This window comes from Ascaphus truei, chromosome 1 (genome assembly GCF_040206685.1).
Source record: "Ascaphus truei isolate aAscTru1 chromosome 1, aAscTru1.hap1, whole genome shotgun sequence".
Lineage (NCBI taxonomy): Eukaryota > Metazoa > Chordata > Amphibia > Anura > Ascaphidae > Ascaphus > Ascaphus truei.
The window spans coordinates 344,239,927-344,265,022 of NC_134483.1; the positions used below are offsets into that span (position 1 = coordinate 344,239,927).

At 41.9% G+C, this 25,096-nt stretch overlaps 1 protein-coding gene across 1 annotated transcript in view; it reads left to right on the forward strand.

Annotated features, from left to right (window-relative positions):
- PAPSS1 (3'-phosphoadenosine 5'-phosphosulfate synthase 1) overlaps positions 1 to 25,096 on the forward strand; it is a 119,923-nt gene that overhangs the window by 43,835 nt on the left and 50,992 nt on the right. Inside the window, exons 6-9 of the mRNA XM_075608454.1 lie at positions 13,484 to 13,597; positions 16,522 to 16,633; positions 21,113 to 21,318; positions 21,821 to 21,956. Coding sequence (XP_075464569.1) covers positions 13,484 to 13,597; positions 16,522 to 16,633; positions 21,113 to 21,318; positions 21,821 to 21,956 — 568 coding nt within the window. The remainder of the gene's footprint in view (positions 1 to 13,483; positions 13,598 to 16,521; positions 16,634 to 21,112; positions 21,319 to 21,820; positions 21,957 to 25,096) is intronic.

Consider the following 25,096-nt stretch of genomic DNA (forward strand, 5'->3'; position numbering starts at 1 on the left):
GCTAAGTGGGAGTCAAACCATAAGCCCAGGTATTTAAAACTAGTGACAGGTGTTAGGGTGGTGTTAGCGTTGGTTCTAATCTGGAGCTCAGTCACTGGAAGCTTTGAAAATTTAGTCTTGGTCCCAAATACCATTGTTACAGTCTTGTCAGTGTTTAAAAACCGTTGGTTTTGGGAAATTCAGTTTTCGAGTCTCAAAAAGTCAGACTGAAGTATGTGTTCAAGGTCGGAGAGGCTATGGCTGTGTGCATATAGGATTGTGTCATCTGCATACATGTGTATTGAAGCTCCCTGACAAGCTGTGGGAAGATCATTGATGAACACTGAGAAGAGTAGGGGCCCCAGAAAGGAGCCTTGTAGGACACCACAGGTGATTTCCAAGGGGTTGGAGTTATAGCCAGAGATGGACACATGTTGGGATCTACCTGATAGGTAGGACTGAAACCAGTTTAAAGCATGCTTCCCTATACCAGAGCATTGGAGTTTAAGCAGGATGGCATGATCAACAGTATTAAAAGCCATTGCAAAATCTAGGAATATTGCACCAGTGAGTTGTCCCAGTTCCATTCCACACTGGATTTCATTGCAAACTTTTAGCAGGGTAGTTACGGTGGAGTGTTTGGGGCGCAATCCAGATTGGAATTGGCTAGGGAAATTTGTCTTGGTATAGTAATCGCTTAATTGGGAGTGAATACATTTTTCCATAACTTTGGATAGTATTGGGAGAAGAGAGATTGGCCTGTAGTTTGAGACAGTGTTTTTGTCCCCACTTTTAAAGATTGGGACAACTCTGGCAGCTTTCCAGGTCTTAGGATATGGCCTGCAGACAGGATAGTGTTGACTATGGAGGCAATTGGTTTGGCAATGGCTGGGGCACCAAGTCTTAGGAATTTAGATTGTAGTAAATCAGGCCCACATTGGCTGCTTGGCTTTAATTTGAGGAGCGCTTGTGTAATCTCCTCTTCGGATACTGGGCCAAATGGAAAATTGTGGGCAGTGTTGGGAGGGGGTGGGGCTATAGGGGTACTCCCTGGATGAGATTCATGTTTGGGTTGGGTTTCACTAGTAAGTTAGTAGCACACCCCACAAAGTAATCATTGAATGTATTTGCAATGTCAATGGGGTTTGTTAGATTAATATCCCCCTTAGTGATATTACTTGGTTGTTGATGGTTAGAAGGCTGGAATATATTGTTGATAACCTTCCAGAAGTTAGCTGGGTTTGATGTATTCTGGGGAAGATTGTCAGAGTAATATTGTACTTTTGCATGTCTTGTTTGCCCTGTGCACATATTCCGCAGGCATCTGTAGTGATTGAGATCCTTATGCTATGCTAACAAAGATTATAGTGTGTGATTATGTCTTATGATTTTAATTAGGGTGTTTTTTAGGTGGCTAAAGGCTTTGCGGGTGAGACTGAATATATTTTTCAGCATATCTAACTCTGTGTGTGTGACTGTAATCAGTTCTACAACCACAGTGAAGTTTATTACATCTTCACCCATACATTTAAATAGAGGGTAAAGCTATTGAAGCACTCTCGACAGAACCTTTTTCTTCTGAAGGATGACTACACAGGTTCCCTTACTTTTTCCCGCATCCCTCCCTCCACCATTTCAACCTTCCAGTGCCCCTGCATCATTGGTCCTTACCCACAGTTGATGGCACCTCTGGGGGCCCTGCACCATCCCTCCTTCACGGCAGGTCAGTGAGTCATTGGGTAACCCCATTACTGCCAGAGGGGCTTGCAATGCGCATTGTATTGGTTTGTAGTGGGCTGTGGGCACTAGTGCCAGTGAAGTGGTTAAAACAGCATGCTGTGAGAAGATGGGAGAGGAGGATGTGGCCCCTTTAAGTGACTGGCACAGTACCTTTCTTCGTGTGCCGTTGAACCCAGAGCTGACACCGACTCTCCCGCACGAGCACTGGAAGGTAGGTAGCACGGCCTACGGTTGAGAGAGTCTGCTAAAAATACTGTGACTGACTTCAGAGGAAACGCACAAAAACCGTGTCCCAACATTGTACTCCAAAAATAGAGGGCACGCTTCGGATCTGTCATTGTCTGCTGCTGTCCCTGTGTTTCTCAGCTGTTGTTTCTGCGTTGAAGTTGCTATGTTTATGTAGCTCGCTGCCCAATGTCTACCTGCTCTTGTCATTGTCCCGGTCATGACTTTCCAAAATACAAAAAAAAAAAAATCACCGCTAATCTTACAGAATTGTCTTTCAAAATATTTAATGTAATGTTTGCATTGCTCACATTGTGTTGACTCCCTTGAGAGCTTGCAACACACATTTTTTTTTTTTAATCCCTTTTTCTTATAGTAAAAAAAAAAAAAAAAAAGTGCATCTCGTATACAGTATTTACATTCTCCTCTGGCCCAAGCTTGGCAGTGCTAGTATATAAAAACATTAGGTTAGTGTAGCAGGAGAAATATTAATGCTGCTGTAGACTAGATTTCATTTTACAAGGTGTGACTTATGGGTAAATAGTTGCAGTTTCTGATTTCTTCCTGTGTTGGCCTTATTTTTCTTTTCTTTATTGTCTCTCGCGGCTTTCCTTTGTGATTGTGATTGTCATCTCTGTATATGGTTGTTTTTTTTTTTTTTTTGCATCTATTTTTTATCCAGCTGTTAATGGCGTTAATTGAACAGCACGCACTACAGACGGGCTCTTGTGCTGGCAGCCGACGGGCCAAACGTGACCCATGTAGGGACTTAATGTGGCCCCTGGACTCTCTGCTCATGCAGCCCAGATTGGTTTTGGGCTATAGGTCTGCCCTCCTCCTGGCAGTAAGTCCTAGTAAGGGTAGGTTTGCCAGGAGTAATCATGGGTTTTCCCCACACCTTGCAGTGAGTCAGAGAAGGTAGTGCAATCAGGCCTTGTGTCCAATCAGAGGCACAGGGGTGGTTCCTACTGGATCTGTACTTCCTGTTTTTAGTCAGTTGCCTCTACCGTGAGAGAGGCTGGTCTACCCGAGTGCCTATCTAATCCCTTGCTCCCCCATTGCCTGTTTGTTTTTGGTCTACCCGAGTGCAGTGTGCAGGGCCCTGTACACTGTGTGCCCTCCTTTAGGGGAGCGGTGGGAGACTGTTCCCCTTACTCTACCAGAGAGTAAGGGAATAGCTGGGACTGTTCCTGGTGCCCTTTGGCAGGGAGTGAGGTCCAGGGACATCCTGAGGGTGGAAGCCCTGTAAAGCTGAGAACTGACTGCTGTGCTGAATACAGAGTGAATAAAGAGACCTGTGTTTTACTATACTTCTGGCCTGAGAGTGAACTCTATTGGGAAGAAGGTAAAGAGATTCTCCTGCAGAGACTTCTCCCCATACGCCTGGGGGCTGCATGAGATGGAGGCGCTGCACCTGTGATTACGATTCGGGCATGACCCCAGAAGCCTGTCCTGTCATTCCCCTATACCACCATGTGGGAGACCCAGGACCCCCTGTTACCAGCAGGTTTGCACCACACTCAAAGAAGTAACCAGCGCAAGTTTCCCCAAGATAGACCCTATGTGAGATTGGGGGGGGGGGGAGGGGGAAACAGAGTTACGCTCATTTCATACTAGTTGCTTACACAGCCAAGTGCAATTTTTCATACTATAATTCAGCCAACGTAAATATATATATATATATATATATATATATATATATATATATATATATATATATATATATATATATATATATATATATATATATAATACTGAGTTAAGTTATGGTGAGTAAAAAAAGTGACAAAAACCCTCCACAGGAAAGCAAATATGCAAATATAACTGTATGCTCATCTGCATGTCTTAGGCAGGTCTGCAACCCTGCCTTTCCCCATCATCACCCAGCATACAGCACTTCCACTGCAGCAAGGGATTCTGGGAAATGACATGCAAATGAGCACACAGTGCCTATAGGGAACCATGTTAAAAATGGTTATTGAGGCAAAAAGTGACACTGTGTGCTCATTTGCATGTCATTTCCCAGAATCCCTTGCTGCAGTGGAAGTGCTGTATGCTGGGTGATGATGGGGAAAGGCGGGGTTGCAGACCTGCCTAAGACATGCAGATGAGCATACAGTTATATTTGCATATATATATATATATATATATATATATATATATATATATATATATATATATATATATATAGGCCTACAGATGTTATAACGGCTTTCAAAATGCTGAAATATAGTAATTTTTAGTCTTTAAGTGGATCTAAAATACAATTGATATAAGCTTGTGGCCCTTCTACTCCTAAATGTTTCTGATCTGGCCCCTTTTGGAGAACTAGTTGAAGATCCCTGCAATACAGTTCCATTGCTCTGCTTTGATCCCTGTTACTATTACTTTGCGGTTTAACTGTGCACTTACCTTAAGTATTTAGATACGTCAGAGATGTTTTGTCACCTTTTATATTTGCACATGCGAATATTTGGGAATAATGATGGGGGGGGATTTTTGGAACGGAGTACTTGCACCTTGTCCAAGGGCTCAAAAAGTAACTCCGTATACTGATGAGGAAGGCATTGGCAATGGGCTTGGAATGCTAACGGGAGCTCTCAATGCCTCTGTCTGTCTCTCTCTCTCTCTCTCTGTGTCTCTTTCTCTGTCTCTCTCTGTCTCTCTCTGTCTCTGTCTCTCTCTCTCTCTCTCTCTCTCTCTGTATCTCTCTCTCTCTTTCTATCTCTCTCTCTGTGTATCTCTCTCTCTCTGTGTATCTCTCTCTCTCTGTGTATCTCTCTCTCTCTGTGTATCTCTCTCTCTCTCTCCCTCTCTCTCTCTCTCCCTCTCCCTCTCTCTCTCTCTCTCTCTCTATCTCTCTCTTTCTCAATATCTGTCTCTCTCTCTCTCTCTCCCTCTCACAATATCTGTCTCTCTCTGTGTCTCTCGCAGACCAGTGTTTGGGGCATGAGTTACACTCGTACAATGCCTGTAACACTCGGATTTTTGTGAGTTTTGAATTGTCTTGTCCAAATTTTATTACATTTTTTTATACTTTATCACACAAGGATCGGGCGCTGTTTCTTTTCTTTTGCTGTTATATCTATATCTACAACAAAATTATCAAATACAATCTCTTCTTTAACCAGTGTGAAAATTGTACGATGAACTTATCTTTCCTTTAGAAAGGAAAAAAACTGTAAATGATGCCTATTTTTTAGAAAAGTATTGTAGAGTGATAAAATCCGGTACAGTACCATGGAGAGTGCAGGCCAGTTCTGTAGCAGCAACAACATTACTTATTCAGTGACTTCCTCAGTTAGCAGAATTCTTATGTCTTTTCTGGTACATTTACTGTGTCGGTGTCTAATGAACCTCATAACTTTTAATCTTTCATGTCGTTATGTAGCATCATACAGATTCTTCTCCTGCAAATAATCCATGAACCATGAAAGTGTCAGCTGCATTCACTTACACCTCACTGGCACATGGCTAATAAAGGCAATAAAAAGTTCAACTTCAATCAAGTTTTTAGGTTTTTTTTTTTTTTTCAGCTGTAACATAAGTGTTCTGTATATATTTTTTTAAACTAAAGCTTCAAAAATTAAACATCTAAAATGTTGTAAACTTTGCTTTCAAAGCCCTTTTGGAAGTTTTACATGTTCTTATGGAACTGAAAATATGTTCACACCACGCTGCCCTTTACTAGTCTTTTTACATATGTTTCTCTGTTGTCCGTACCAAGCACGTCCCCTGAGTACTATTAATAATTTCTTGTCTATCCAGGTCACCGTTCTAGGAGCTGTGTTGGTCTCTGAGTGGGGTAGATTTGTGTTTCTTCGGGGGACCCATATACGAGTTCTTTGAAATGGTTGCGTGCGGAGTTTCTAAACCTCACAGGCCTCTTCAGGTGTACCAGCAGTACAATAAATACATTCTTTGCTCTATTCATACAGAGTTCAAAGGATTTGTGGCATCTAACAATAAACATGGAATTAGGTGGATCACATCGCTCACGTGGATCACATCCTCCCCCCAAGCAGCTAGCAGGAAAAACAATAAAAAATGCAACCGTTTCTGTTTTTTTTTTTTTAACTTAATTTTTATTAAAAATGTTTAGGGAGAGGGGAGGAATGAAGAAAATAAAAAATGGGGGGTGGGAAGGGTACAGAAAATAGAGATGGGAGAAAGTTCACATTCATTTACAATTTTACCTTGGCTGCACTAGGCACTAGCCCCCCCTGCACACATTGAACTGATACTACAATCAACATATAAGGAGGTCATATTTATGAACTTTCTCATGATATTATATGGATAAGTAATTTTTTGGATGCACCAGATTCACCCTGTTATAGTTTTAATTTAGAAAAATTATACTGCACATGTTCTCTAAGATTAGAAATGGGAATAATCTTAAAAAAAAAATACATTTGTAAAACTTTTTAATTCAAGTGAAAGTATGTAGATAACAAAGTGTGTAATATATGTATATGTATGTATATGTATGTATATGTATGTATGTATGTATGTTATATCTCTGGTGCTCCGCACTAAATTGAAACTCTATATAAATAATAATATACAACCAGATTCAATGGTGTGGCACGTCCAATGAGGTAATCCACGTGAGGATGATTATACATGAAAAGACAATAGAAGAAAAATCATAGCGTAATACTGTGAGTGAAAACAATGGTAACAGACATATAAACACAAACACATACAACAGATGCTGAGAACAACAGGTGACTGATATTAATAAAAAGCCATTTAATAAAACACATCAATGACATATAGCATATGAAAAAGTCCCAAATAGACACTCAAACTGTGGCTAGAATACCTGCTTACCAGAGGCAAGGAGGTATCAGGCGATGGATAATTTAAAGAGTATCCCCTCTTACGGTCAGTCGGCTCCAAACGATATCGCACTGCATGCTGGCGTCTGCTTCTGGGCGGGGTGCTCCCCATCTCTCACGTGGACAGACCTCTCCAGTCTGTGGCGTTCACCTCCGTCTCCGATCTGGCCTGCGCATGCGCAGTGGTAGCTGTGAGGCCGTGGCCGCAGATTCGTCTGGGATGAGCTCCGCAGTGTTGTATAACGGATGGTAGTTGATTCGCTACAATTCCGGGTGTTGTGCTAGTAAAATTAGCCTCCAACGGGGATAACAAAAGACTAAAAAAGTAGAGTGTCAAACGGGACCACCCTACGCGTTTCAGAAGTCGTGGCTTCCTTCCTCAGGGGTGAAAAGAGTAATGGTTCAGTCCCTGTATGTCCCAATATATATAGTTCCGATTTAAAGGTGAAGTGCACCTACTCAGATGATTGGACATGCGCAGATGGTGTGCCCATAAACTGGATGTCTCAGCAAAACAAAAAACAGACAATAATCACAGACAGTTAAGGTTAGGTAAGCAGGTATTTTAGCCACAGTTTGAGTGTCTATGTGGGACTTTTTCATATGCTATATGTCATTCATGTGTTTTATTAAATGTCTTTTTATTAATATCAGTCACCTGTTGTTCTCTGCATCTGTTTTATGTGTTTGTGTTTATATGTCTGTTACCATTGTTTTCACTCACAGTATTACGCTATGATTTTTCTTCTATTGTCTTTTCATGTATAATCATCCTCACGTGGAGTACCTCATTGGACGTGCCACACCATTGAATCTGGTTGTATATTATTATTTATATATACAGTTTGAATTTAGTGCCGAGCGCCAGAGATATAACACTTTTTCCTATCCATCAGTCTGACCAGGGGTCAGAGTTATATCGTAGGCAGCCAGCCCTTTCCCCTTAGAAATTAGCGCTACCTTATCTTTTTTCTGTTGATATCAAAGTAGTGGTACTCTAGGTAATGGTACACCAATATCCCCTTGTAACATCACTCTTAAACGATTAATTATAGCAGTACGTTGCAACACTAGTGTTAGGGAACCGACAGATTGGTCATGTTTTTGTGATGCCGGTTTTTGGCCTAAAATCCCTATGGAAGTCTATGGGTATTTTCTTTAAAAAATGGCCCGACGGCCACTTAAGCATACAGTGACGAGAAAGTTTGTGCCACGCAATGATAATTGTGTAAATTCCATAGTTTTTCCATGAAAACCTTCTTGAATCAAAACCAGTCTTTCTTAAATATCCAATAGGGTTTATATGAACCAATTCCATGTCTTTTGAAACAAAATGATGCATGAATTGGACAAGCAAAAATGTAAGTGAACCCTTTGTTTTATCAGCTAAATTAAAGGGGATAATAGAATAGGATGTTTAAATAATTAGGTAAATCTTCAGGGGTGAGTTTGGGAGGCCCCACCCTATATAACGCTCAGAAACTTAGCGAGTTTGGTCTTCACCAGGTGTGTGGAAACACGTCATGCCACAATCAAAATAATTCTCGGAGGACCTTAGAAAATAAGTTATTGATGCTCATTAGTCTAGAAAGGGTTACAAAACCATTTTGAAGGATTTGAGGCTCCACCAATCCACCATCGGGCAGTCTACAAATGGAGAAAGTTCAAGACCATAGTACCCTGGAGCGGTCGTCCTACCAAAATCTCTCCAAGAATAAATTGGCAAATCATCCAGGAAGGCAGAAAGAACCCCAGAGTTACATCCAAGGATCTGCAGGCCACTCTCGCCTTGGCTAATGTGAGTGTTCATAACTCAACTATCAGAAAGACTGAACAAGAATGGTATTCATGGAAGGATAGTCGGGAGGCAACAACTTTTCTCTAAAAAGAACATTGCTGCCAGTCTGATGTTCGCCAAAGAGCACACAGATGAGACTCAAGACTTCTGGAACAATGTTCTCTGTACAGACGAGTCAAAGTTAGACGTTTTTGGCCTGGAAGAAGAAGAATCTCATCCCAACTGTCAAGCATGGTGGTGGGTGTGTGGTGGCTTGGGGCTAGTTTGCTGCCTCAGGACCTGGATGGCTTGCCATCATTGACACAACCATGCATTCTGTACTGTATCAGAAGATGCTAGAGGAGAATGTCAGGCCATTCCTTTTTGAGCTGAAGCGAAAGTGGGCAATGCAGCAAGACAATGACCCTAAACATTAAAGCAGATCTACAAAAGAATGGCTGCAGAAGAAGAAATTCTGTTATTTTAGAATGGGCTAGTCAAAGTCTGGACCTAAACCCTATTGAAATGTGGTGGAAGGGCCTGAAGTGAGCCCTCAAATGTCACTAAGTTGAAGCAGTTGTGTAAGGAGGAATGGGACAAAATTCCTCAAAACCGATGTGAAAGCCTGACCAGCAGTTACAGGAAACGCTTTGTTGCAGTTATTGCTGCTCAAAGGGAGCCAGCAGGTACTGAATCTAAAGGTTCACATACTTTTTTACACATGGTTTTTGAATGTTGAATCTTTTGTGGTGAAGTAAATGTTGAAAATGTATCATGTTTTTGTGTAATTTGTTCGATCAGGTTATCTTGATCTATTTATTTAGGACTTTGATTAAGATCTATTAACCCTTTAGGTTTGAAATCTGTGAAAATCCTAAGGGGTTCACAACCTTTTTCTCGCCACTGCATATAGAAAGTACTCCTAAGTTTTCCAGAGAAAGCGAGACTATTTGTATTTATGATGCTGTAAACCAGAGGATGGTACCGTGTTAACCCGTAAAATAGAGGAGCAAAAGTAGGGTACAAGTGATGCCTTTGTTGGCTCATGGTTAAAAAGAGAGCAAACTTTCAGGACCACAAAGGTCTCCTCATCGGGCAGATTTTTTTTTTTTTTACAAATGAAGCTTTAACTTTGCAAGATTGTAAGCTCTTCAGGACAGGGACTCCTTTTCCTAATGTTACTTTTATGACTGAAGCGCTTATTCCCATTAAGTATTTTATTATTATTTTACGTGTATTACTGCTGCGAAGTGCTATGTACATGGATGGCGCTATATAAATAAAGATATACATACATGTCATATTGGTACTGGAATGACATCCTAGTAAGTCTGGATGTACAGATGTCAAGGAGTGGGATTCAGAAAGTAACATGGAACTTCCAAAAAGCACATGTACAGTAGGATTGGTCAGGGAGTGAGGTGTTGAGCCAAATGGTTAGTCTAACACAGCCTTGCAAAACAGGAAATGCGGGTAGCTTAGAAATTAGAGGGGAGGTGTTGAAGCTACAGAGTCATGTTAACATTTTTTGTTTTCAGAACCCAGGCACCCCTTGTTGATCTCTTGCATGGAAGAAGCTTTTCATATGTTGAGTAACATGCTTTGCTGTCTCCTGTAAATCCTGGGCTCCCCAGTAGAGGGCACGCTAATGTTGCTTAACCAGCCAAATGAGCATTTTTTTTTTTACCTGAAGTTAAGTCTTGCGGTTTTGTACCAAGCATTGCAGTTGGTGTAGTTCTACATTTAATGTAGTGTTTGTCTGGTTTGCAAACTCTTTTCTAGGTTTGTAAATGTAATCCATGCCTTGATTAAATCTGGTTTCTTGCAGTATTAAGGATACATTTAATATCGGGTAAAAAGTGGAACGCAAACGAGGGATACATGTTGATCAATTTGATTGGTTTAGTATGCATACCTGTACATGGTATTGTATAAGCTGACAGCAATACAGAAATAAAACTGAGAAAGCAAGAACTAGTAGTGCACATAAATATGTTTACTGCTGTTTTAATACGATAGCATTTATAGGTATACGGGCATACCCCGCATTAACGTACCCAATGGGACCGGAGCATGTATGTAAAGCGAAAATGTACTTAAAGTGAAGCACTACCTTTTCCCCACTTATCGATGCATGTACTGTACTGCAATCTTCATATACGTGCATAACTGATGTAAATAACACATTTGTAACAGGCTCTATAGTCTCCCCGCTTACGCACAGCTTCGATACAGGTAGGGAGCCAGTATTGCTGTTCAGGACGTGCTGACAGGCGCATGCGTAAGCTGCCGTTTTCCTATTTAGCGATATGTACTTACTCGGGAGTGTACTTAAAGTGAGTGTCCTTAAACCGGGGTATGCCTGTATATTGCATTTATTTTTATTTTTTGTTAAATTCACATTTTCAGCACTTGATATGTAAAAGCACCATTATCTGGTTTGTCACGTCAAATTAGGGTCATATAGGGGGCTGTGACCTTCATTGCAGTTCTTGGGACAGCTGTCTCCAGATGGACGATCTGCTCTTGACTTCTGGAGGTGCTTGCTTTGGTTAATGACTGTAGAGAGCTTTACACAAGATAATATATTTCTGTTCCATAGGTAGTAATGATCAAAGTTCTGCTGTATGTGATTGGGTGTAGTACGGACTAGCTGGCTAATTATGTTACAATTTACCAACTACTTCAAAGCGGCAGCGACTCTTCTGTTTTTAGTTTGCTTTTTTTATTGCATTAAGTTTTCACAATATGTATTGTTTCCCTTGCCACAGTGATATATCGATGTCTCGTGGCAATGGAAACCATACATATTGTGAAGGCTTAATGCAATTAAAAATTCAAACTGAATCGGGTATTTAATATAATCATAAAATGGTGCATTATACTTGCGGTTTAGCAAGTAACATAAATGACTTTGTTATACCATTAACTAATATCTTACAATGTGGGAGGTTTTTATACACATATATATGTGACGTTGACAGATTGATGTGGTAGAAGCTATTTGTGCGATGTACAGAGATCCTCGGCAGAATAAGTCTGCTCTTTGTCATTGTACAGCAAACGCTTTCTTTAAAGTACTTTTGATCTATATTGGTGGAGCAGTTTTGTATCTGGAATTTTTAACTCATCCCTTCTACTAATCATTTCTAGTTTCCAATTACAAGTTGAATTCTTGGCTGGATTAGAGGTATATGTCATTGGCCAAGGGATTGTTGTGCCAAAAGAATACTTTTTTTTTTTTTCTGTGGGTCCTTTTCATTCGTATTGGATAATTGTTTTTAAACAAAGAAGAAGAAAAATCGGTCAAAATTGTCTGTAGATTCTAAGATCCACAGTCTTGTCAAGAAAAAGATTATGTAAAGATTGGTTTGCAAGAAAATCTGTTTGTAACTTAACCCGCTGCTGGGAAGTGTCCATGGGAACTGACCTCGGCAATCCCCGAATATGGAGAAAACAAAAGTGGGTATCCGACAAGCTAATATTGAGTTGCTGCAGCAGCCCGCCCGCCATTCCCACCTTCTCCGGAGCTGCTGGAAAATGCTTTTGTTCTTCTTGCGGCTCATGAGAAGGAAAGTCTGGATATATCTGTTTTATGACCAATGAAAAGTGTTCCTAAACTCAAGAGTTACTACATATACGTGATTGGCCATTAGTCTAAATTTGTTGGACTATCTTGATTATTTGGGGTCGTCTGCTACAATCTGCCAGCTTCCTCTTGTACCCACAAGGTAGATATTTATGGTGCTTATGATATGGGCTTTTTGTTGTGTTGAGGAGCGACGTGTAATCAGAAAAGGTACATTTACCTTCATATACTATCAAAACACTCCCTCCTAGTGTAACGCCTCTAAAATAGAGCGCATTCTGGTGCCACGGTCATGTGATCACTTGTGCAGTAATAATATTATTACCCCCTGCCCATGGCATTGGAAACCAAACAAGATGTCTTCCTCTGTTTCGGTTGTGTCCACAGGACCATGGAAATGATCTCCTCCATTAGCTATGAGTGTTTAGTGAACGTGATAAGGGGCCACCAGCCTTGTGACATTCAGTTATTGCAAAATAAAGGTTGACGTTTATTTCATAATTAGTGTTCGTTGGTGAAATTTGGGTCTGAAAGCCCAAGGCCCATATTTCCGAAGTGGTGCTATTTCCTAATTTCACCTGGCAGGGCCGGAAGACACCTTACAGTTTATTCACTTGAATGGACTGTAAGGTGTCGCATGGAATAGCACTGCTTAGCAAATATGGGCATATATCTGTAAAGGCCAACAGCAAGTAGTACCATGGTATATTAGATCTATATGTGTGGGACTCCACTACATAAGTAGGGAAATCTGAAGAATCTCCTATTTTGCAGGGATTATGTTGGCATTAACTATAAATGTGTATTTCAGAATGTGGGTTTTCAGAACTGCTGTGTTTTGAGTAGTCGGCTTAATCCAGAATTCTAATGATTTGTACTTTTAAGAAGTTAGAAGTGAGGGTTTGCCTTTCGTAGACTGTTGTACAAGATTGCCTTGTATTTCTCTGAATACACACCCTAGTAAGAATGGTGCAAAAGCCGAACTCGATGGACCAAGAATCTTCCTTTAGTCTCATACATTATGATTTTCCCCTTGAGTCCACTTGGAGTTCATTGGCCGGGCACTGTGAAGATCTGTGCACTTCCCATGGTCTCAGCCACTTGGCTTTGTCCAAAAAAACACATTCACCTAAACCCACACAACTCTTTGTTTTTATTAAAAAAAAAAAATTGAAAGAAATGGTAAGAAATATTAAACTCCAGAGGCAAAAGAATAATATGAACTGTGAGATAGTGAACGCTTTTTCACCCCCTCTTTTGATAAGTTAGACGCATCTGTTTAACAGCTGAAAACACTAATCCTCCACTATAATTTCTTTACACGAATAGGATATTGTACCCGTGGATGCATCTTATGAAGTCAAGGAGTTGTACGTGCCAGAAAACAAGCTTCAGCTGGCAAAGACCGACGCTGAAACATTGCCATCATTGGAAATAAATAAGGTAATGGACGTAAAAATACATCCTTAAGTTCATTTAAAGCACCCTGTTCTCATGGAAACTTCATCTAATACGTGTGGGCTGAAGGAGCAGCTCGGTGAGTAAAGGCACTAAACAATGACACTTTGAAGCCCGGTTCAATTCCTCGTGTGACATTGGGCAAGTCACTTTATCTCCCTGTGCCTCAGGCACCAATAACATAGATTGTAAGCTCATCTGGGCAGGGACCTGTGCCTGTAACATTCCTACGTGCTGTGTCCCGCGCATTATACTGTAATTGTGAAGCGCTTTGAGTCCCATTGAGAGTAAAGGACTAGATGGAATAAAGTTGTGTTGAGCTGTCTGTTCTATGTGCTGACCACTGCCTATGTATGTGCAAATATATATATATATATATATATATATATATATATATATATATATATATATATATAAATGAATGTGTATGCTATACATTGGGTAGCTGAACATCATTAGACTTCCAGATAGAAGATTACACTGTATTCATGATGAAGTCCACCATAAAGGAAATGTTAGGAAAGGGAGTTTGGAAATTCAGATTTATGGTGTGTCCTTTCAGTTTATCTTAAAAATGACACGCAGACCTATATTTATGGAGCTGTCTTCTGATATAAGACACTTGGTGCTGGAAGACACCTAGTAGCCTATCGACTTGAATGTCTGCTACTGCAGAACGTTGGATATCAATCTAGCTTTTCACTTGGGTCTACACCCCCCCTCCCCCCACCCCCTCTTCCATCTTCCTTTCTTTTTTTACATTTCCAAACGGGGCTGAGCTGAAAACCTAGCAGAGAACTGTAATAGTATTTCCTTTTGTCTTTTCAAAATAAAGGAACTCTCAAGAATACTGTATATTCGGACCTTCTTTTAAAGGATGCTTAAAAAGAAAATTATTTTATTGTTTTTGCAACAACAAAAAAATATAGCACATCACCATTTTTGAACATAATTTGATCACACTTTTGGAATGTGAGTTCACTAAAGGTATGATCAACAATTGTGGACTTTTGACTTTGTGGAATATTATTATTTATTTGTGAAGCGCCGACATATTGCGCAGCGCGGTACAATGGGGTGTTTGGGGTACAGAGCCATCTATATTACAAAAAAAACATGAACCGTTACAGGGGAGCAGCGGCGCGAATTTCATGTATTGACCGGCGGTTACAGAGGCCCTGCGCTCTTCCCCATAGCAATGAAACTGATTGCCGGAGGGGGCAGAGCAGGCCTCTGTAAGAGAGGAGCCCTCCTCCATCGATGCTGCGTCGTCATGGTGACGCTGTGCCATGACAACACGCAATGACGTCATGACGCAGCGGCACGACAGCTAAAAACGTTCCACCTCCCCAAATACAACTTCTGGTTGCGCCCCTGCCGGTGAGGACAGACCTGCTCAAACAGGTCATGAGGGCCCTGCACTAGAGCGTTTGCAACCAAGATATCACTCAGATTTTAGCTTCCCCTGCTGTACTTCCTGGTTGTGTTGCCAGGTTTGATTTGCTTTTAAATCCCCAAACTCCATATACACGTTTAGCGTGTTCTCGTTGCATGGACCTCAAGAAAGGGTTCCATACAAAGTCCCCCAAGAGCTAAAACGCTGCGTTAGGCTGCGCTTATAGTGCCGGCTACGCGACCGTTGCGTGAAAACAAATACATTGTCGCCGGTGTCGGCGCTTATAGTGCACGCGACAGCGACGGTGCTACCAAAAATCTGGTAGTCACTGATATCTGATTTTTTTTTTTCTGCAACTGTCTCCCCTTGCGACCAATCGGAGAGCTTCTCCGTGCCCCTGCCCCCCTTTTCTGACGTCACTGGTCTTGTAGCCAGCGACGTCGCCTCAACTTTAAATGCAACTTTCGCAATGGCGACGGGTGGCGTCATTGGTCGCGTCGCCGGCACTATAAGCGCGGCCTTGGGATTGAAGATAGAACGGACGGATCTCTGAGAGAGCGACATAACAGCTCCATATTAAATAAGGTATCCACTTTATTCCCGATTTATGTACATAACCCCCCCCCCCCCCCCATTTATGTAGGTACAAACTGAACCTCTGAAAGCACTCTCCTGCTACCTGCTGCGGTGTAGGCCTTTCGGTGGTACCTTACTTCCATTGAATACATCCTCAGTGTGCTCTGTTATTTAATGATGCCCAGGAACCGGAGAAAAGACATTACTTTTCTTTTTAGTTCACTATGACTGCACAACATTGCCTCTGAGTCCTGGGCATAACTGAGGATGTGATATTTGAATCAAAAGGTTTTGGTCTCTATATGTATTCTTTTTACTTGCTTGAACTCTTAGGCTGGGGCCATGGTACCGCAGACCGTGGGGAGGCGTCCGCACGCTGAGCGAACAGAATGCCGTAAGGCAGTGTTTGCGTCCATGTGGCGTGCGGGCGCCCGGAAGTGGGATGGGGCGCGCGTTGCGCAAGAAATCAGTTCAAACTGATTTCTTTGCGTGACAGGCCGGTCACGGGAGCGGTTCGCCCAATGGAACACCCCATACGGCCCGTCCACCATGGCCAGTGAAAGCTCCCACTTACCTCACAGCCTCCGCACGGGCGCAGGGACCATGGCCCCAGCCTAACGTATCAGTCAGTGATCTTAGACTAGATATAATAAAGTCTTAGACACTAGCAATCAGAGAAGGGGGTGTTTACAGTATAGATGTTTTGCCATTGAATACCATAGGTATAGAAATAGCATGTTTCCTAGCATACTGTTAAGTACAGCACAGTACTGTCTTACAAAAGCCTTTGTATCACTGTAAGTGTATTGTTTTCTTGAGAAGGAGCTTACGCACAGGAGTGAGGTGGCAGCAGCACTTTTCTAGGCTTCACATGTAATACCTTCCATGGGCACTGTGAACACAATGGGTGTAATATCGCTTGCTGTTTCTCTCGCAGGTGGATTTGCAATGGGTGCAGGTTCTGGCAGAAGGCTGGGCAACTCCACTTAATGGCTTTATGAGGGAAAGGGAGTACTTGCAGTGCCTTCATTTCGATTGCCTATTGGACGGTAAGAACATTATTCAAGATGCCATATTCACCTGATCCCTTGTTGCTTGCTCAAGCCGTAATGGTTCTCTTGGAGGTTTATTCTTAGTACGGTTTTATCCCAAGAACTGCTGATTTTATTTGTATATGCAGAAAAGTTTATTAAAGGGAACGTTCTTTATTAATGCGGTTCTGTGCTCTAATTAAGGAGCCTTTTATTTGCATGTGTCTATTTTCCTGAATTTGCTGGTATTTCCAAAATTGAATGAGAGTGAGCAATCTCGAACATCAAAGTAACCAGCCATAATTCCATTAATGTCAGCAGCACTTAATTTTGCTAAGAAACTTTAATAGCTTCGGGAATAAACTTCTGCATGCACTTTTCTTTTTATTAATGAAGTCTCCAAAAAGAACAGTAGATATGCTGGTCTTAGAAATCATTAATTTTGTTTCTTGCCGCATGAGATGCATTTTATTGAACCAACATGAAAGTTCTCCCTACTTGTAATTATAACTTGGCTTTTTATAGCACAGAATCCTTTCTTCAGGTATCAAACTCTACAGAAGTGTTTTTTTTTTTTTTTTTGGTACTTTCAGAGACGTTATTTAGGCCCATTTTCCATCAATGTATGGATATATATATATATATATATATATATATATATATATATATATATATCTCTGTGTATCTATATATATATATATCTGTGTATCTATATCTATTGTGTGTGTGTCTATGTATATATATTTATTTATTTGTGGGGAAGTGTTTTTTCAGTACTATTGTACTTGGCTGCTCATTACTTAGGTTGCTCAAAATAAAAGCACCGGACAGGTCTGGTTCTGTTTTTTTCTTCTTCTTCGGTACTGTAGCTTTTTGTGGAACAAAGTGAGAAAATATTCAAAGGGATGTTACTCTGTCCCCACCTTATTTTCAAATAACTTGCAGGATTTTCATTTTTTTATATATATATTATTATTATTATTTTGTACAATTATCCAAAGAGAAACTCCACGCGACAAGGGACAAAGTAAAAAAAAAAACAATTATTCAGATTTTTGTCTCCACACCTTTTATACATTTTTAGCTTAGGATTTCTTTTCTTTCTTCATTGAAAGCATTAAGATCACGTGGTATGAAAGGAAGGTCCAGTCCCTGTATAAAAGTACGTTTCACTTCATCACTCACTTGGCTCACACGGGATAAGTGGAGGGTCGAACTCACTTAGTCGCTTCGGCTGTCAGTGGAACACATCTCCTCTGCTCTTCCCACAAAGACAGCGATGCAAGGAGTGATGCATGGGGTGGCTAGTAGGAAACGATTAAGAAGGGAAATGGAAGTACTTCATTTTTCTATCTCATTTCTTTTGAAGTTGCGAGCTGTGGGGGCCTGCAAGATGATCAGATATCAGTGACAAACTACCTGATATTTCAAGTTTCCTTTGACTTTCGGGAAATGTGTTTTTTATTTATTTTCCTTTCAAAAGTTACAGGATAAATCCAAATGCGTAAGCTGCCAGATGTATTATGTGTAATTTTGTCTCATAACTAGAGATATATGGCCCATTAGTCTGTCTTTTAGTCGCATAAAGCAGCAGTTTATGCACAGAATTGTAAGTATGCCACCCATACGTGCTGCAACATTTCACAGGTACAGTATTTGGCTGCCTCTTGGTTCTAGAAGACAAGTGGTTAGAAGAGTGAATTTCGCCTAGGGACAAAGTGCCATTATAGATTAGCAGAACTAAGCTGAAATGTCTTAAATCAACTCTGTATCATAAGTATTATTTTTTCGATGTGGCTTTATTTTAGTTACGGTCAATATAAAACGGGACCCGTTAATTAGTAATTACATTTGAAACGTATTTCTGTTTTAAATACCCCTCCCGTATTAAAAAAAAAATCTATATAAAAAATATGTACAGCAAGTTATTTTTTCTAAGCTTTTTTTACCCCCTTTAAAATGGGCATAGGGATTGCTACATAATTATTCTGAATACTCAATTTTCTTAGTTGTTTTTTCTCCCTTTTTGGTTTTGTTCTAATTGATTTTCATTCCCTATATACTTGTATGAAAGAATACTGTAGGAGTGTACAAGCCATTTACAGTCACCAAGTATGTGGTCAGATTTTGAGGGAGACTGTAGCTATTGCTCTGATCTCAACTTTTATGCAGTAAAACATGTTGTTCCTCCCCACTAGTGTACAGTATGTCCTAAGAAACATATTATCCCCCTAGCATTGTGACCTGGGAAGCTACATTAGGGTTTGTTTCATGTTTAACAGCCTTTCTTGCATATCATACGCCCTTTCAATAATCAAACTCTAGGGCTTCATTAAATATGAAAGTGCAAGTGGCTTTGGTTACTTGTGCACATCTCGTAAAATGCAGTCTTCATGAAAACTGGGATCGGAATGGATGTGGTGTGGTAGTTAGGACAAGTTCTTAGAAAACTCCCCTTTGTAATTCTACTTCTGCCGTCCTAAAATCTGAAATGGAGTTTTACATTGGGTTACAGTCCAGTAAATGGCCTGTAGGTTGACTTACTGTTTCATTTCACTTAATAAATGCCCACAGTGTAACTTCTCAGATATCCAACTTGATGGATCCACAGTCTTCTTACTCTTGAACTCCTCAAATAAGTAAAAAGAAGAAAAGTGCAAACTCTGAGTGCATGATCAAAAAGGTTGTTTAGTGAATAAAGGAGGTAATATATGCATGTACATAGAAAAGAAAAAGAGACAGCGCACGACTCTCAGTGTAAAATACATGCTTGGCCACAATGGTTGGTAGAAGTAACTGTGGGTGTGGGACAATAGCCATTTATTCAAGCTATTGAAATGCCTAATTAAGGCTGTGCTTATAGTGACGGCGACAACGATGCGTCAAAACAAATGCATTGCCGCCGTCGCATGCGCTTATAGTAAGCGCGACGCGATGGAGCAACAGCTTGGTCGCGATCGCTGGAAGTCATCTCAATTTGATTTTTCCAGTGACCGTAGCCTGACGTTGCGTCGCCGGCACTATAAGCGGTGCCTAAGAGGTGAGTTTTAAGGTTTGTCTTAAGTGGGGGAGAAGATGCTTGGCATATACCGAGTGTGAGGGAATTCTACAGGTGAGGGGAGAAAAGTTTAAGGCAAGAGAGCAGTAGAGGTGAAAAGTGGTGGAGAGGAGACCGTTATGGGTAGAGCACAGGAGACAAGCAAGGGCATAGCAAGATCAAAACTGATATGTTGAAAGGAGTGTAGGTGATCCAAAATGTCATGGGAAGCCAGGAGAGGGATGAGGGGATACTGTTTTGGGAGAAAGTTAATTTATTCTAGCAAATCTACGTAAGTACCAGCACTCACTGTCTAATAGCTAAATGATGAAAACAGTTGTAATGCAGAATAAACATTTAATAATAAAATGAACCAGAAATAAATCAAATGTGTTTGCAGAAACCAGTATCATCATAAATGGGCATGTCACAAAGTGAGGAGTGGGGGGGGGGGAAAGGAAAAGGGGAAAAAACATGAAACACAAGGAATATACACAAAAAACGGAGAACGGAAAGTATGCTAGGGGGGCGACGTTTCGAGGGACTACCTCTTCATCTGGCCCATTCCCCCTGGTCCAAAAGGACTGAGAGGTACTTCCCTAGCCTCCCTTCCCCTATACCTGGTCAAATCAGACACCCCTGAAAATAGATAGCAAACATATAGTGTAGGCTAAATACAGCTAAACAGCTAATAGCAGGGCAGCAAGAATCCACTAATGGTACAGTAAAAGCTGAACACAGCTTGCAAGAAAGCAGCTGGCAAATGAGCACCAGGAGTCCACACAGTCAGTGAAAGGTTAATGAGAAAAGTAAATGAAGTGATCAAACCCTCAGTGGCTCTGCTCCTTCAGCTGCTCGTGTGGAGTGCTGAGGGATGAGATAGCAGTCTCAGCTGCTATATGTAGTAGCTCTGGCCGCCGCTCCGCAGTGTCTACCTGCATTTTGGATAGATTGCAAAGGAGAAAGTTGTCAGGCAGTGAGACCTGTTAGTATTATGTTACAATAATCCAGACGGGAGAGGATAAGGGTATGCATTAGAGTTTTAGCAGTAGTGTGACACAGGAAAGGGCGGATCTTGGCAATATTACAGAGGAAGAAGCGACAAGTTTTAGCCATGCCGTTAGAAGGAAAGGAAATAGTCACATGTCACTCCTAGGCAATGTGCTTTGGCGACAGCGTAGATGGTAGTACCATTTACTGTGATGGAGAAAGGGAATATTAGACCAGATTTAGGGGGGAACTGTATGGAAGCCAGGTTGTGAGGGGTCGAGCTGTGATGCATGTTCTATTCCGTGACACATGGAATTATTACAAATCAGCAATTGTATTATTGGTATTTATTCAACTCCAAGAATAAATCCACCTTTAACCCAAGGTTTCTACAATCTGCATTTTAGATATATTTTGGGGGAATTTGCGTTCTATTATGCTCACATTTTCTTTTCTTCCACCCATGGTAGGAGGTGTCATTAACATGTCTGTGCCAGTCGTGCTGACTGCTAGCAACGATGATAAGCAGAGGCTTGATGGATGCACAGCATTTACACTTGTTCATGAAGGGAAGCGTGTGGCAATTCTTCGTCATCCTGAGTTTTATGAGCACAGAAAAGAGGAACGTTGCGCCAGGCAGTGGGGAACAACCTGCAAGGACCACCCATACATTAAGGTCATACTGGAAAGCTGCTTCTTTTTTTATTTTTATTTTTTTAATCTTATTGGTTGTTGACTTAATCCATTTGCTGTATTTACATGTTTGAGTCTCACTAGTATAAACACTTCTTAACAGCCAGGCTTTAAAAAAGCAGAGCCACCTACTCAAGCATCTTTAGATACTGTAAATGGCTGAATAGAGGGCACTGTTTAGGACCTGCGATGTTATGGTCATGCTTTGAAAGTGGCTCGAAGGCTTATACGCTTTGGCCAAATGACCCCTTTTTCAAGAGATATATAGGTATTTCACTGTGTATTTTTGTCACATTTGATGTGGCTCTGGACTTCTTTGTTTCTTGTTTTACACTGTTTAGCTGCTTCAGAACTGGTTTCACTTCGATCCTTGTTTACGCGGCGATTGCTGTTCCTTTTCCTGCCTACCAGTAGTACGTTATTTTGTTCGGCCTTGATATTCCCTCTGATCTTCTCCTCTTTGCCATGTCCCTGCCTTGCTGTAGATGGTGATGGAGAGCGGCGACTGGCTGGTGGGAGGAGATCTGCAAGTCCTTGATCGCATTTCTTGGGGAGACGGATTGGATCAGTACAGACTGACCCCTGCTGAACTAAAGCAAAAATTTAAAGACCTGAATGCCGGTAAGTTGATTTAAACACTCGCCTGTTCTATGTTGCCAAAGGAAAGAGGAATTTTTGGCATTTCACACTAAACTTAGTTTTTCTTCTATGAGTGTAACTGGTAACCAAGAAGAACACCTAATAACCTTCTGCTGGAGGGTATGCATGTGTTTGTATCACTGCACTGTGTTACTTAATTTATTATATACACACCCCACAAAAGAAAATATGTACCATTTTCTTCTTCTTGTATCTAATTTGGTTTCCTTTCTTCCATTAAGTGGAGGTATTATTTCCATCCTGGAATTGATACGTTAATTATGGACAACGTACCGTTTTACGGCATTAGTGAAAGCAGCCGCTAAAACATATCTATATTCAATAATTCCTTGTTAAACGACTGATTCTCCATTCAAATCTATATGGCAGGGATGGTCTCCAGTGCACAAATGAAACGCGAGATTCTTAGTGTATGACATTTAACAGTAAGGCGAGTATGTGTGCGGGTAGCAGCCACACGGCCGTCTCCGCATCTCTGGTGTAGTTCAGAGCTGTGTGTGTGAGAGCTTTTACATTCTGAAAAAACATATTCACTTAACGAGATTGTGCAAATACTATGGGGCCCATTCAGTATAGTCCGAAGTAGCCACCGGCTGAAAACTCCCATCGGCATCGATGGAAGTTTTTCGGCTGCTGGCGGCCTGAATGGCTGCTTGAGCTTATATTAAATAGGCCCCTGAAAGGTTACTCCCTTCACCCTTAAATAGTTCTCCAAAGCATCCTGACAATATTTCTGCCCAGCCCCTCCAGCAGGAAATGAGTTAAAATTGTGTATTCAGAACATTTTTATTTTTTTTGATTGTAGATTAAGAAATGAATGGGGGAACCATTGTGAAAGTAGAAATAACTCGGATGGTGCTATAAATACTTCTGCATTGTTAAACTGTAATCCAAAACTTTCCCTCATCATCCAGAACTTTCCTTTGTTCCTCACTCACACCCTGTTACTATTAGTAAAATATATATATATATATTTTTAAACTTGTTTGTTATGTTTATCAAACTAAAAATGTCTGACAAGTTTATATTTTAGACGGCGCCTGTTATTTGTACTTGGCTGTTTGTGCCAGCGCAGTAATCTGTTTTTGTAACGCTAAATTAACATTTAAGCAAAAATCTACTTCACATGTTGAAACAAGAAACGCGAATTCACAAACTACTTGTTATCACGATCTCGGCACCAACATGTCCTCTTAATTTAGCGAATTACAAAACGACATCATTACATACAGCAGGGCCAAATTGAACTACTGACTACTACCAGGGCCGTTTTAAGACCTTCGTAGGCCCTAGGCACTTTTATTTCTAGAGGCCCGTGTGTCCGATAATTTTACTAATTTTTATGCTAATTTCATCGTTTGCTTGTTTCTTTCGATACTAGCGATATTTGGCTTCGATACTTTTGTATCGATATTTAAAGGTATTGATACTTCGAAGGCATATTAAATAAAAATTTGCTGTTTTCTGTTATTTTGTGATTTTTTTTTTTTGTTTAGATATTTTTCAAGTGAAATATTGTAGGCCCTAAAAGGTTCGTAGGCCCTAGGCACTGTGCCTAGTTGGCCTAATGTATAAAGCGGCTCTGACAACTACTATATGTTAACGCAGGGGTGGCCAACTCCAGACCTCAAGGGCCACCAGTAGGTCAGGTTTTCAGGATATCCCTGCTTCACAGGTGGCTCAGTCAGTATGATGATTATCATTATGATAACAATCATTGACTGAGCCACTGATTGAGCCTTGAGTTCTGCAGTTGGCCACTCCTGCATTAATGGGTTAAACCTTGATGATGAATTCCATGAAAATATTAGACAGGTATTTTTATACTCTGCTTACAGAATTTTCAACATCTATGAATAAAACTGCATTACCGGCAGGGATTATCACAGGGATCGTTCAGGATTTAGACCCAGGGTGGGCAACCCTGTCGCCATTCGCCACTTGTGGCGAATTGGCACTGAAACTGTAGCGAACAGGGCCGCCAGGACTACTTGTGCCCCGCCCCCCCTTTCTCCTCCCCTGGTAGGGAAGGAGCGTGCTCCAGCAGTGTGACGCGCTCTCCTCCCTCACCCCCGGCTGCTTCAGCACATGTGTGCCGTGCGCACGCACTCCAGCACGTAATGCGCGCGCCCGCTCAGGGCTCCGAATGCGCGCGCTCCCTCCCCTCTGAGCCGGCTTCAGAAGTTGACGCGCTACCGTGCTCCCCTCCGAGCCGGCTACAGCTGAAGTTGACGTGCTGCTGCGCTTCCCTCCTCCCCCCCTCCCGCCACCACTCCCTCCATAGCCTCTGTGCCGCGATCTTGTAGGAATGGGGGAGGGGGGCTGATGAGGGGGCTTCTGAAAGGGGCTGGGGGCAGGACAAGGGTTTGGGGGAGGACAAGGGTGCTGGGGGCAGGACAAGGGTTTGGGGGAGGACAAGGGTGCTGGGGGCAGGACAAGGGTGTGGGGGAGGACAGGGGTGCTGGGGGCAGGACAGGGGTGCTGGGGGCAGGACAGGGGTGCTGGGGGCAGGACAGGGGTGCTGGGGGCAGGACAGGGGTGCTGGGGGCAGGACAAGGGTGCTGGGGGCAGGACAAGGGTGCTGGGGGCAGGACAAGGGTGCTGGGGGCAGGACAAGGGTGCTGGGGGCAGGACAAGGGTGCTGGGGGAGATCAAGGGTACTGGAGGCAGGACAAGGGTGCTGGGAGAGGAAAGGGTGCTGGGAGAGGAAAGGGTGCAGGGAGAGGAAAGGGTGCTGGGAGAGGAAAGGGTGCTGGGAGAGGAAAGGGTGCTGGGAGAGGAAAGGGTGCTGGGAGAGGAAAGGGAGCTGGGAGAGGAAAGGGTGCTGGGGGAGATGAGGGGGTATTAAATGAGATGATGATGATTGGGGTGAGGCAATGATGATGATGGTGGTAGTGGTGGTGGCGTGAGAGGAGGATGATGGGGGGTGAGAGGATGAGGGAGTTTGCGATCTGAGGGCCGTTCTATAGTGCGTGCGCACGGCAGTTATAGTTGGCTGAGGTTAGTCAGCCTTTCTATAATGGTGCCGCGCGTGCGCACGGCAGTGAGCGTGTAACTAGCCGACGGGGAAAGATGAGGAAAAGAAAGATTTTGCGCTGCTA